General features: G+C 31.1%; 1 protein-coding gene, 1 non-coding gene and 1 pseudogene across 2 annotated transcripts; 2 read left to right on the forward strand and 1 right to left on the reverse strand.

Annotated features, from left to right (window-relative positions):
• The first annotated feature begins 451 nt into the window (after nucleotides 1–451).
• Nucleotides 452–2,089, forward strand: LOC111308370 (non-specific lipid transfer protein GPI-anchored 31-like). The gene is made up of 3 exons (XM_022906693.2): nucleotides 452–905; nucleotides 1,384–1,410; nucleotides 1,728–2,089. Exons 1-3 carry the CDS (start codon nucleotides 551–553, stop codon nucleotides 1,883–1,885), a joined length of 540 nt encoding a protein of 179 aa, XP_022762428.2. The 5' UTR covers nucleotides 452–550; the 3' UTR covers nucleotides 1,886–2,089.
• Nucleotides 2,090–2,568: 479 nt separating this feature from the next.
• On the reverse strand, nucleotides 2,569–5,525 carry LOC111308075 (sulfate transporter 1.2-like; annotated as a pseudogene).
• Nucleotides 5,526–8,211: 2,686 nt separating this feature from the next.
• On the forward strand, nucleotides 8,212–8,297 carry TRNAM-CAU (transfer RNA methionine (anticodon CAU)). The gene is given in 2 exon segments: nucleotides 8,212–8,249; nucleotides 8,262–8,297. It is a non-coding gene; the product is annotated as a tRNA-Met (tRNA).
• Nucleotides 8,298–13,893: the final 5,596 nt, after the last annotated feature.

Consider the following 13,893-nt stretch of genomic DNA (forward strand, 5'->3'; position numbering starts at 1 on the left):
TAATATTAAATATATTAAAATTAAAATTTTTTTAAACTTCATAAAAATGATAAATATTTTAAAATAAAAAAAATTAAAAGATAATTTATTTTTAAATTCACCAACCTTCTTTTTTTAAAAAATACCAACTCACCTGGTACAAATTTTATTATCATAATTTAAAAAAACAAAAAAGTACTTTCTCCGTATCCATCCTTATCATATTTTATTTTCATTTAAAAAATATGTTACTACTAAATAGATAGAAAAATAAAATACGAATTTCAAATTTCAAAAATAACTTTTTTTTTTATAAGGTAAGAAACTTGGATCATGGGAACCATGACACGTACACCCTTTCCCTCCTCATCGCACCGATTACTGTGCCCACATGCAACTTTCCCCCTCTCTGTCACCCTTTTCAAAACCCAACTCTTTCACTCCCACTCTTCTCCCAATAAATCCCCCCACAGGCCACCATTACCAAAAACCTCCCATTTTCATCCCCTTCCCAAAACAGCCATTACCCACTTTTTTTTTTTTTTGGTCTGTTCTGGTTCATCTACATACAATGGCAGCACCAAAATTCTCTCTTGCTTTTACACTTACAATTCTCTCTATATGGACCGTTGATGCTGCCCACCACCACGCGTCGGCGCCATCACCTTCCTCATCCTCTGTGGACTGCTCGTCCCTCATCTTGAACATGGCGGATTGTCTGTCCTTTGTGTCGAGTGGGAGTGAGGTGTCGAAGCCAGAAGGAACATGTTGTTCTGGCTTGAAAAGTGTGCTGAAAACTGACCCCGAATGTTTGTGTGAGGCTTTTAAAAGCAGTGCTTCTCTGGGTGTTACTCTCAATGTTACCAAGGCCTTGACTTTGCCTGCTGTTTGCAAAGTCTCTGTTCCTTCTGCTACTAACTGCGCAAGTGAGTGACTTAGCTTTTCTTTCTTTTCCTTGCCTAACTTTTTCTTTTTCTTTTTGGTTTCAAACACGTTATGGTGGAAAATGTGGTTAACTTTTTGTTCAAGATTTTGTTTGAGAAAGAAGTTTTCAATTGCATGGGGGTTTAAAGGGGTATGTTTTACATCTTGTTTTATAACATAACTCGTGAAATCTTCACCAAAATTGTAACTTTGTTGGGTGTATGATTTGCATAACTATTAAGATAAAAGACAGAGCCCCTACTGGTTATTGAGGGTAAACATGTGCCAATCTCATGGCCAAAATTTCTCTCCTTTGTCATTTGTTGTGAATTTTCCTTCTAGGCAAATGGTATATTTGAGTTTTTTGTATTAGTAATGATTTTTTTTTCTTCATTTCCATTTGGAAAAGAAAGAAAAAAGAACAGATTTTGGGTTTTAGAACTGATGACTAATAATGTGCTTTTTTTTTTTTTTTGGCAGTATCGCTCACTCCTGCTGGTGCGCCAGGTATGTTATGATAAATCTGATCCTTATCTTGACAGAGATATCCCGGCTGTTGTTTCTCTCTTTGTTTGAATTTTTTTAATGTCATTAATCCTCACAAAATGACAGATCCAACTTCAATCGTAATTTTAAAAATAAATCTCCAAAAAAAATTCTAATAGAAGGTGAATCCAGTTTCCCTTCAGAATTCAAATTGTCAACTCACATCTGTCAACCCTTTAATTCAACAGCCTTGTCCTTTCAGGTCCTTTTTGATAACCATATTTTACTCTAGCATCAATTTGACAACCTTGATTTCCAATTCCCTGTCAAATCTGTAGGTGTGGAACCATCAACAACAGCAGGTGCGCCCACAGCATTCTCAGGAGCAAATGAAGTAGCACCGGCACCAGCTCCTGGTAGCTCAGGCTCTCCAATGCTTTCTGCTTCAATCGGATCTCTTGTCGTGGGCCTCATAATTATGTTCGTCTCTTGTTAAGTGTTAGCGATATTATGAGCGGAGGGAGGGTATCATATGAGACCATTTTGATGTTTAGTTTGTTCATGTGGGATTTACCTTTTGTTTTGATGTGTGGGTGGAGTAGAGAGCATTCATTTTGTGGGTTACTGGAAATTGTGTTTGAACTTTGGACCATCCTTTGGATATATTAGTCTGATATTTAGTAGTATTCTATTTCTGTTTCCCATCAATCTATCATTTTCTTTTCTAGTAATGCTTTTAATTTAATTTTCTTCATAATTAAATCTTTATTGCATCTGAACTCATTGGGTGTTTAGACGGCACTGCAGCCTCGGGATGTCACTTTCCATATGCGCTTACCTTGTTGCTACGGGTCTTGCCCACTTGCCATTGTCAACGGCATGTTTGAACCTTCCTTCGGAAAAAAAAAAGAAGTTTTGTTGGCTTTTGGTCCGTTTTAAGTTTTAACATATTCTTCCTTCTGGCCAAAAATCAGAGCAGATTGTGGAGAAGTTGACAGCCTGAGAAATCCGTTTTACATTGAGAGCGTCGATGGTTTATTCAGTTTTAGACTTACACGCCATTGTTGACTCAAATTTAGGCTCGAAATGGAACCACTCTTCTAACCCATTCGCTGTGATACGTCTACTTAAACTGAAAAGGAAAATAGGATTATGCATTTAATTCCAAATAGACAATACTTAATGGTACGCATGGCGGAATAACAAAGGTTGAGTGCCAAATAAAGGTGGTTCTAATTGCATTATTGGAGCACATGTTAGTACTGCATCTGCCACAATGAGGAATATATTATCCTCCCTTATCATCCCTGGAAAATTTAAGGCATGGAGCTTGTCAACCACAACTGGCCCTGGATTGCTAGAACAAGCTGCAGGAGAAGAATTTTCATAAAACCTGAGATATTACTCGATGATGCATAACACTACTATATGCAGTTTATGCCACTAGCGTCAATGTCAGTAACAGCGGTAAGAATGTAGATTTATAAGAAAGATTTCCTTCAACAAGCTTGATTCCAAAAAAAAAAAAAAAAGAATGAAAAAAATTGAAGATAGCTTACCTGACATTTCAACGATAAAATGGGTTGGGAATTTTCTTTCAGTTCTTCTAGTACTTCAGATAACCAAAAGGAAGATTCTAATTTGAAAAGGCCGATACCTTTCTTTTACATAGTTGGAGTTGGAAAAGTAAATTGCAGAATCAACTCTAACAATGAAGATGCCAGGAACTTTTGTTGCATCTGGATATTGAAGGATATTCCTGTAATCAGTAGTCCTTGGAAGCTTTCCAAGGATTGCTGTCCGAAGTCTTGTAACTTGTAAAAGGATTTTTGCAAATGATTTGAAACCTGTTGCAACAAAAAATGGATATTTAGTGGATATATTTAGCAAATCAAAACTTTAAAACGTCAATGATATCATTAAATTCTCACCGCAGCAAGAAGACCTATCTCAACAGAAGAGAAAACTACAATAAAGAAGGCTCCCATACAAGCAACAAAATCAAATTTATCGATCTTCCATATTAGGGTTACTGCTTCAATGCCAATTAAGCCAATCACTGCAGATAAAAAAATAGAAGCAAGTATTTCATTTGGAGTGTACTTGTACAGAGGAGTGATGAGTTCCGATGCTAGTAGCACAACACAGGACATCACTATATTAGACACAGCTGTATGGTATCCAGACATGTAATTGACAGCCAAGCGAGAGAAGGATCCTGCATAAGCATTAGATGATAAACATTAGAATGATTTATTTTATAATATAAATTGAAAGTATTTAACGAATCAATCTCCATTCGCCTTTCTGTTTTCACACCTGTGGCCACATAACAAGGTGTCATGGAACCAACAATATTCATTGTTCCTATGCAACCATTTCTTTGTTGCCATCCAACTGGTAGTCCTTCATGGAAGCAAATGTTCTTCCAATAGCTACAGCTTCCTAAAGAGAAAATATTAGGCTTTAGATAAAAGATATTGTGACTAGAGTCACCTTATGCCAAATCAAGAAATAAGGTTCTGAATTTGCATACCGTCAATGCTATCATAACTGCCGTGACAACGCCATTCCTGAAAATGAATATTCTATCATGCATGTACCAATAAATAAATGAATTTCATTACTTTGCACAAGATGAAGCTTGAAAATAATCAAATAGAAAAAGGATATACATACGATCTGAACACCATGCTTGTCACCATGTGTGATGTTCAGAAAAAGGTGGAGAGGATGACGGAGATCAATGGAGCAATTGCTGGCACCCAAAATAGTTTCTGCTTCTTTTTCCCCTGCTCCATTTTATACAGCATGATTAGATTTCATGTAAAACTTTCCACAAAGATAATGGAGGAAAGAATTTGACCTTACAATGTATTTTGCAACCAAGAGGATGGCCAGGAAGGACATTCCTATTTGTACAGTTTGCCAATTCCACTGTAAAACAGAGTAGACAGTAGGATTAGCCAAATTCAAACATGTTACATGCCACAAAATTAAAGCATCCCAAAAGTATGATAGCAATCACTTACACCATAATGCACCGAACTCCACACTGAGCGCTTGACAGACACAATATTAGTGTTCTTTGTAATTTTTTTTTTTTATTCCAAGTAGACCTTTAAGTTGTTGAAGGGCAATGGTGATAGCAGCACCCGCCATAAAGCCAACCATGGCAGCATGAGATCGGAAGTCTATTAAAAACCTCAACCTGAATGCAATCATACTAACCATTAAGCACGATATATATACCCAAAAAAATCCCATTGCAAGGATAGAGTAAAAGAGATATTTGATAAATCAGTTGGGACAGGAAGAAGGAAACTCATTATCTTTCATATGACTTAGGCCATTTACCTGAAAAATCCAAGTGTGACCTGAGTGATGCCAGCAAAGAATGTAGCAGTGAATGCAAGGCGTCGTTAGTCAACTGGATTATCAGATGAGTCAATCTCATCCTGCAGGAGATTGCCAGGCAATAGAGACACCAGAGCCACTGGTCCAATAGCAACATCCCGCGAGCTTCCCATGAATGCATAAACAAGAAGTGGAACAAAACTACCATTTTTGATGCAATTGAAATTAAGTTCCTCAAATCAGTAAGCAGTGATTCGCTCCTACCCCGCCAGAAAAAACAAACAATCTTAATACATAGCAGGAAGCTTACATAATCCTTATCGGTGCTCCAGATTGGCCAGCTTTGCATACCCTATATCCTGATTTAAAATTCAAAAATTTAAGAAACACAAAACAACATTTCTACTACATTATCTCATGGATTGATGATACCTGTGGAATGCAAAGACTTGCAATAGTTAGTCCAGCAATCAAATCGCCTTTGAATTTGGAAAGACCATAGTGCCTTCCCCATTCTTAAATAGGAAAAACCGCTTGGAGGCCTAGAAGAAACTTTCTTGACCTTGGTTGATCCTTAAAATGGCGTAAAGGATCATCTGCAAATAAAGTTTCCTTCACAGTACCCGCAATTTCTTTCAACAGGTTTTGCTTTGGAGGCACTCCTACCTTGTGAAGGTATGGTAAATTCTCTGAGTTGCGGTGTGATGAAGAAACACTAACAATATCCATCCCCTTGTGGCCAAGCTCATCAGTGACACCGTGACTCATTCTGTCTAGATTCTAGTTTATAACCTGCACTGTTCGAAGTAAATGTCATAAGAAGACCAATAAAGAAAACAACAGCAGCCCAGATCATAACATTTCTAAAGCCAAAGAAATTAATAGGGTTGGCAGGTACTTACAACATGTTGAACTCAAAGAGACGCATGCATATGAAATCAAAGACTAAGTAAAAGTACTAATTTGAAATGTCAGTGCTAATCAACGCAGCTATTTTATGACCATAAGAGTGAAAGAGAAGAGAGCCAAAGAAGATCTAAAGAGTGTCTGCATGGGAAAAAAGGGACGGCTCCCATTTATACGGGTCCAAGGAGCAGTATCTGTAAACTTTTTAAAGTCAAAAAGAGACTTCTCATCAGTAACAAAAAATGCATCTAGCTCTTGTCTATTCTACATACGTAAGCCCCGATAAGTTGATTATAAATCAGGCTAAAGTCCTTAAACAAATGACACTTAGAATTGGTTTGGTATATTTTGAAAGAGATCATCCATGTTGAATCATAAATTTCTTCTGCTAGAAAAGTTTCACCCCTACTTTAAAGTAGTCAATTTATTCAATTTGTGAATTCTTTACAGGATAGTGGTGGATATTTAATTTCAGATTTGAATAACCAAAAAGATTAGAAGCGATTTCTATTCTCCACGCTCAACCGTCCGAAGTGTATTCCCTTTCTTCAGAACTTCAACACACACACACATTTATATGAGTATGCATGTTATTAAGATATACGTGCATCAACTAGGCCAATTTTCGTTTTTATAGAAAAGCAAGGTTATTCCAACGGGCTGGTGGAAACCACAGGAAAGAAATTGCCCAACTGCCATGTTTCAATAAACAAACAGTTCCCTTAAGCCTTTAACTTCCAACACGCAAAAACGAGAAATTGGGGTTCAGATTTTGCTTTCTGAAGACAATCGTAAAACTAATATTTTATTATTGTTAATTCAATAACCTTAAGGCAATATGAACTCTAGAGCCTGGACACGACTGAAACTAACTACAATCAACAAATCCACATTAAAAAAATAATAAACAGCAACCCAGATTATTATTTTTGTTAAAAAAAAAGAAGAGCTTTCAGGAGTTGTTCCAGAAGATGGATCAATATCCCTTTCAACTTAGGATTTCAAAAAAAAAAAAAAACCCATCAACTAATATATATATATATATATATATATATATATGAATAGGAAAGTCCAAGGAGAAATTGAGATTGAAGTGTTTAATAAAGGAGTTTACTTACAATTAGAAAGCTCTGCATTTACGTGCTGTGCTGGCAATGCAGCGCCACATTATCGTTATCATTATATCCAGCGCCTGCTGTCTGTATATACTTCAAATTTATATTTGCTTTTGCTGGGATTCAACATTACACATAAATTTATATAGATGTCTCAATGGAGAGACAATGAGGAATGTCAAGAGAGATTGAAGATCAAAGGATGTTTATGTTCTTTGCATCTGATCACAGAGAGTTGAATTTTCTTTTCCTTTTTCCTACTTGTTCGGATAACTTTGTAGTTTTGTTGAAAATAAACTCTTGTAAATGGAAAGTAACAACTAGGAATTACTAAAAATAATAATAATAAATGACTTAGCTAACGAGGTCTTGAAGGCAGTGACAGTTTTATTTACATTGTTATATATACAAGCCCTCTGTTAATGCTTTCACATTCCTATATTTGTCTCTGGTTAATGTTGAAAAGCGACTGATTTCTGCTCGTATAAAATGACCCTAGGATGACTTTGGCATGCCATATGCGGTAGTGCAAATGAAATTTGATTTATGATTGAAAGGAAAATCCTGAGAATTTTTGGCGGAATTACATCATCAATAGGAGTAAATTTTTTTTAAGAACTGCAATAGATTCTGTCTCCTTAAAAGTTAAAAGTTTATTGACTGATTGTGTGGGAGCCAAGAATGTCTAGGTAGCCTGTTCTGTATCTAACTATTTTCTAGAACATGTTGTGAAACAAGGATACAGCTTAGTCCTGAAAAGATTATCGGGTTTTGTTTGCAGGGTTAAATTTGTTGAGGGCAATAAAGAATGGTAGCAAAAGAATAACAGAGGAATAGGAGGTAAATTTCAGTTACTATAAATGGGTTTACCAATGTAATACTAACACACACAGAGCTGGTAACAGCTAACATTTCAGACCTGTTTCTCTTGTCAATCTCTTTCTGTCTCTGGTGCTGTTGCCTTGTCCATCGGTCTTGTGTGTGTGTGTCTCATATGACCGTTGTTTTAAATTCTTGAAATTGTCCTGCCAAATTGCCAATGTCTTTGTTTCTGAAAGCCAAAAACTTGTTTATATGTCTCAGTCTACCAGGATAAAGTAGTAAAGGAAAAAACACTTATTTATCCATTTTACCTTAATGTGAATTTGGTTCGTGTGTAGGGATTTATTTATATGTTAGTGTAACTGAATAATAGTGTAGCTCCTAAAAAAATTTTTTTCATTCGTGGATTAAAATTAATTTTATAATTCATTTAAATCAAAATAATATTTTTAAATTTAGTAATTTTGATTCAAAAATTCAAAGAAGTGTAAGAATTACACTATTATAAATTAACCCAAACGGATATTATTATTAATACTGGTCCTATTTTTGACAGGTAGGTTAATGAACTATTCTTTTCAAACAAATATTAATTGTAGTTATGCCCCTATCTCTCACAATTGGGGTGGTGGCGCAGTTGGTTAGCGCGTAGGTCTCATAGCATGCTGAGTGATCCTGAGGTCGAGAGTTCGAGCCTCTCTCACCCCATACTTTTTAAAAACTAAAAGTCCAATGGCCTAGCGCTATCCATTCGGGATTTTGGGTTGAAAATTTTGCACTACAAACCAGACCATTTTGTAAAACCTAACAACGTTTTTTTGTCTTGTTTAACTTTAATTAACAAACCCCAACTTGAGTCCATGTACGCAACATCTGCCGCTGTAGAACTCCCCAAAGTCACAAGAAACCAGAAAAGGGAGACATCCTCTCTCTATATTATAATTCTGTTTCCCCTCTTGTCATCACTCATTATCTCTTTTATGTATGTTTTACACTTCTTCTGATAACGAAAGTTTTTAATGTCAAAGTTCACAATGAAATTTACACATTTTGACATCATGCCACAATCATTAAAATAGTTATTAATTCACATTTTATTTATCAATCTCTCATTTTGTTATTGGCGAGTGAAAAAAATTTGAACATTTAATTTAATTATGAGATAATGATAAGTAGATATATAAAACTACAATTGCATTATTAAATAAAAAATTATCATATTCATTAAGAATAGAACGAATGCTAAAATATAAAAAATAAAACATATGCTAATTTCTTAACTTTTTTTACGAAATTAAAAATTTTTAGTGTATAAATAAAAACAAACTCATAATCCCAAAAGAACAAACCGATAGATATAATGGGCCCATGTTTGTCAAACGATAAGCCCATGAGTATTATCGCCATTCCTGAACTGGGAATGCCATGTGAAATCCTAACTCACTCTATTTGTCCTGCTTAAAATCCCTCAAGAACAGTTCCAGGCTTTTCTTTTTAGGCAAATATGAGTAATATGGACCAACCTGGTGGCAGGGGTCAGGTTCTCGTCATCTTGTGAAACTTTACTTTTTAGTTTTATATTATCTTTTATGGCAAAGACTTGAGCTTTCAAGTCCAACTCTATTCCCTAAAGCCATCATAAAGTGGGCCTAATTTGTTGTACTCAAGTCAATTCCTTTAATTATTTCAAGTTTGGTTAGTATGGTTTTAGTTACTTTCAAATTTCAACCCAAGTTGCCATGTCTAAGTAATAAATCGAAAGACCGGGATCCAACACTTGAGGAACAAGAAGGGTTAGTGTTTTGGGGTCCAAAAGTGCCGCCTTTGGGTTTGGGAGAGCAAGACTGGCTTCTCATTTTCTTCAATGTGGTTTAAAGGAAAATAACGAAGTTGCTCTTCTACTTGCTAAAAAATGACTTTGACAAACCATATGATTATTACAAAAAACAAATAAAAATGGCAAATACACAAGTGAAAGGAAGCTACTATTTAAATTTCAAAGTTTACTTTTTTTTTGTAATAGTTGATAAATATGATTACATGATTGACTATATTCTGCAAGTGTATTTTTTTTCTTTTTATTTTCTTTGCACAGCAAATTAGATATCATATCCCCTTCTTTTTTAACCCTATTGAATGTTTTAATAAAATATGTACTTAAATAAAATTTATTTCATAATAGTTCGAAAGTGTAGATTTATTTTTTTAAGATTTGTGTAAGGATAGTTGTGAGAAAGGGAGAGCAATCCATTACTGAGTTGAAAAATATGTTTAGAATTAATTGTAATCTTTATTTTTTTTTTATTGTTGTACTTATATTGTCTACAACACATATATAAATAGGAGTTACAAGTCAAAATATAAAAAAATGTAATTATTTGTGTTTTTCTTTCATGAATGTAGATTAATATGATCAAATCGCATATCTTTTTGTGTTATTGTGTTATTGCCTTTCTTTATCATTCTTTTGCATGCATCCGAATATCTTTGCTTTAAATTTAACATTGTATCATAACAAATGCAGTCTTAGTTCACTATTTCATCTTTGATAGGTTTATCTTGCCTACAATGTGACATCCAAGCCACACGGTATGCCATTAAATCTACATGTGAAGCTCATAGGGCGAAGCTAAAAGGACCAGGAATAGACATGATTAACTGTTTTTTTTATCATGTTTCATGTCGTATTTAATATATGTAATGATACGAATTATTAAAACATAAATATAATATAAATTATAAAATATGTTTAAATGTTAAATATGAATATAACACGTTTATTAAACATGTTATACGTGATACGACACAAGTAATATGTATACAATTAATCCATTTAAACATGATAAGAATAAACATGAATAACATTGATATATATGAATAAATATGACTAACACGAATATAAACAAAAACACTACTAAAACAATAAATAACTATGAATTATCCATCTTTATTAACAAATGAAGATAATAAATACTAAACAATAGTCAGTAGCTTATGCCTTATTACACATTTATTGATTTACATAGTGTAAATTACACTGCTTCAGGTCCAAGCTATAATATTTAGAAATGATGTTCCACTAAAGATATTAAATAATAACTTACATAAAAAAAATAATAATATATTTAATCTATTCCATTAGATCTAGCAATTCATGTTTTTATGTCATGTCTCTTATTGTGTTTGATACTTGTAATAACATAAATTATTAAAATCCGAACATGACATGAATTATAAAATAAGTTTGAATCCTAAACATGAACACGACATAATTATTATATGTGTTACATGTGTCACAACACTACGAAACATGACTAAAATGTGTATAATTAATTCGTTTAAGTATGACATGAATAACATAGATATAAACGAATAAACACGATAAACACAAATATACACGAAAACACATCTAAAATAATAAACAACCATGAACTATCCATCATTTACAACTTATAAGTTACAATTAAGCATTAGCCAAGTAAAACTAACTACTAAATTTCTAAAGACACTACACTAAATAATAGTCAGTAGTTTATACCTTATTACACATTTACATACTATAAATTACACTACTTCTAAGTCTAAGTCTAAGTCTTTAGCCTTCATAAGTGATGTTTTGTTGAACACATCAAACAATAACTTACATAAAAAAAAAGTAATAATGTCTTTAGTCTATACCATACTCCATAATATAATATATAAATATATATTTAAAATAGTAAAATAATTCACAATTATCCAAATGTAGATAGTAGATACCAACATATCATTAAACATAATCTCTAATTCAACTAATAAGGCATACCAGCCTATTAGGTCAGTGTATTCAAAATAAATAAATAAAAATATGAATATGAATCTATAATAATCAAATATGTATATGATAAAAAGTATATTTCAAAAGTTATATTATTTTATACTTTATACTTTTTCATTTTTCCTATACATAATATTAATATATTATACTAGAATTATTTTTTTAATATATAAATATTACTATATATTTTCAATAATTACTTAATTAATATGATTTATTTGTAAAAGATCCTAATGACATTAAAATTATTGAAAAATATCAAATTAATATATTTATGTTACTTATAATAATTTTTTATACGTTATAATATGATTAAATTAAATTATATATTTTAGTTATCAAGAGTATACTCATATACATATGATTTAGGATAATTATATAATCTCTTACAATTTATATATAGGTATCATATAATGTGATTTAAATTTTAGAATAAAGTATATAAAACAAGTCATTACGATGAATATATATATATATATTACATTATTATAATACATTATCATATCATTTAGAAATATAAATGATATAATCTCTTATTATTATAAATGTTATTTACAATAAATATGTTACATTTAATTTCAAATGTATAATCTCTTGTCATGTGATTTAGAATAAATTATTTAAAATAGGTCATCAAGATGCATATTTAGAGCAATAATTTATAAGTTACATCTTAATAATATCGTATTATGTAATATAAAATAAATTATATAATAATTATTATTATGCATATTATTTAGAATATGTGTTATTTTAAATTTTAAATGTATAATCTCTTATTTTAACTCTCACCATTTAAAATAATCACATATTATGGTTTATATTATTAAAATGATCATATAGTTTTTTATCATTATAAATGTTATTTATTATCAGTATAATCTATTATTATATATTCATGTAATTTGGATTTGCGTTACTTAATTAATGACCATAATATTGGATGTTACTTGTTATTAATAATCAAGTTAATTGCACTTCTCAATTTTTTTTTTTTTAATAAAAACCTTTTTTAATCTTATTATAAAAAGTTACAAAAGGGAATATATATTTAATATGTTAAGATTTGTATATATGTAATATATACATTATTAATATAAAAAATGCTTGCATATTAAAAAGTATAAAAATTTTTTATACCTATTTAATATGCATGTAATAATATTTAAATTTTAATATATACATTACTAATATAACAATCATAGATGTATACATAACTATATTAGTTTTTAGTACCAAATCCAAAACAATAAACTACTAAAGACTAAAACATAAAATGATGATGTATTGAACTAATATTATTATTTATATTGTATTATATTATTAATATAGAAATTATTTTATAATAATTATTAATATAAAAATAATTTTATAGTAATTATTAAATGAGTATCATAATTAAATGTTTAAATGATCTTTATATAGTATTGATAGCTAATTAGGTATCATAATTAAAAAATTAAAAATTAAAATAATCTTTATATGTTTATAGTAAATTAAAATAAATACAAAAAATATATTAAACATATTAAACGTGTATCCATGTGACATGATTAAATTAAATATATTTTTCATGTTGTGTTTTGTGTTAAACGGGTATCCATGTGATACATTTTATTTAAATATGTTTTTCATATCTTATACGTGTTTAGATGTGTTAACTCATATAAGACACGAATTTTGTCATATTAAAATTCATGTCAACATGAATAAACACGAAATATATTTTTTAAAATACATACGATTTTTGTCATGTCATTTTCGTATCGTGTCACCGATCGTATCTGAAATTATTAGGTCTACATTCTATACTCCATAATATATATTTAAAATATCAAAATAATTCATAAATATCCAAGTCAATATCTAGTAGATAGTAGATACAATATATCATCAAACATCATACCCAAGTCAAAGCATACCAACCTACTAGTTCAGTGTAGTAAAAAAACAACAATAATTCAAAAACTATTCAACATAAGTCAGCACAACTCAACAAAATTAATTAACTTGAGATGAAGTAAAGCAATTTTCTAAAGAAAAACCTTCTTTGCTAAGATCTAAGTTAATGATACCATCTATTATCTCATTTAAGCTCTCATCAGAAATTTTTCCAAATAACCAATTCTTGCAACAAATAATAGCTTCCACAATTTTAGGCTTAAGTGAGTTATGATATTAGTCGAAAACTTTAACACCAACACTAAAAGTATATTCAAATGCTACTATGGAAACTAGAATGCTCAAGATATCTCATGCCATGACAACAAGCTTGGGATAACAAAACTGGTTTTGCTTCCAAAATTGCAAAATATCTAATTCTTATGTCTTATCAATCCTTTATTCTTTCAAATACAACTAAAATTGAGATTTTCATATAGTAACACCATTCTCAATGTCAAAAGTGTCAAACTCCTAATTTAAAAATTCAAATATATCATAATAAAAAAATAAAATTTATAACAAAACATTACAAAAAGAAATAAA

Source organism: Durio zibethinus, chromosome 2 (genome assembly GCF_047325235.1).
Source record: "Durio zibethinus cultivar Kanyao isolate XHJ-2024 chromosome 2, ASM4732523v1, whole genome shotgun sequence".
NCBI classification, from domain to species: Eukaryota; Viridiplantae; Streptophyta; class Magnoliopsida; order Malvales; family Malvaceae; genus Durio; species Durio zibethinus.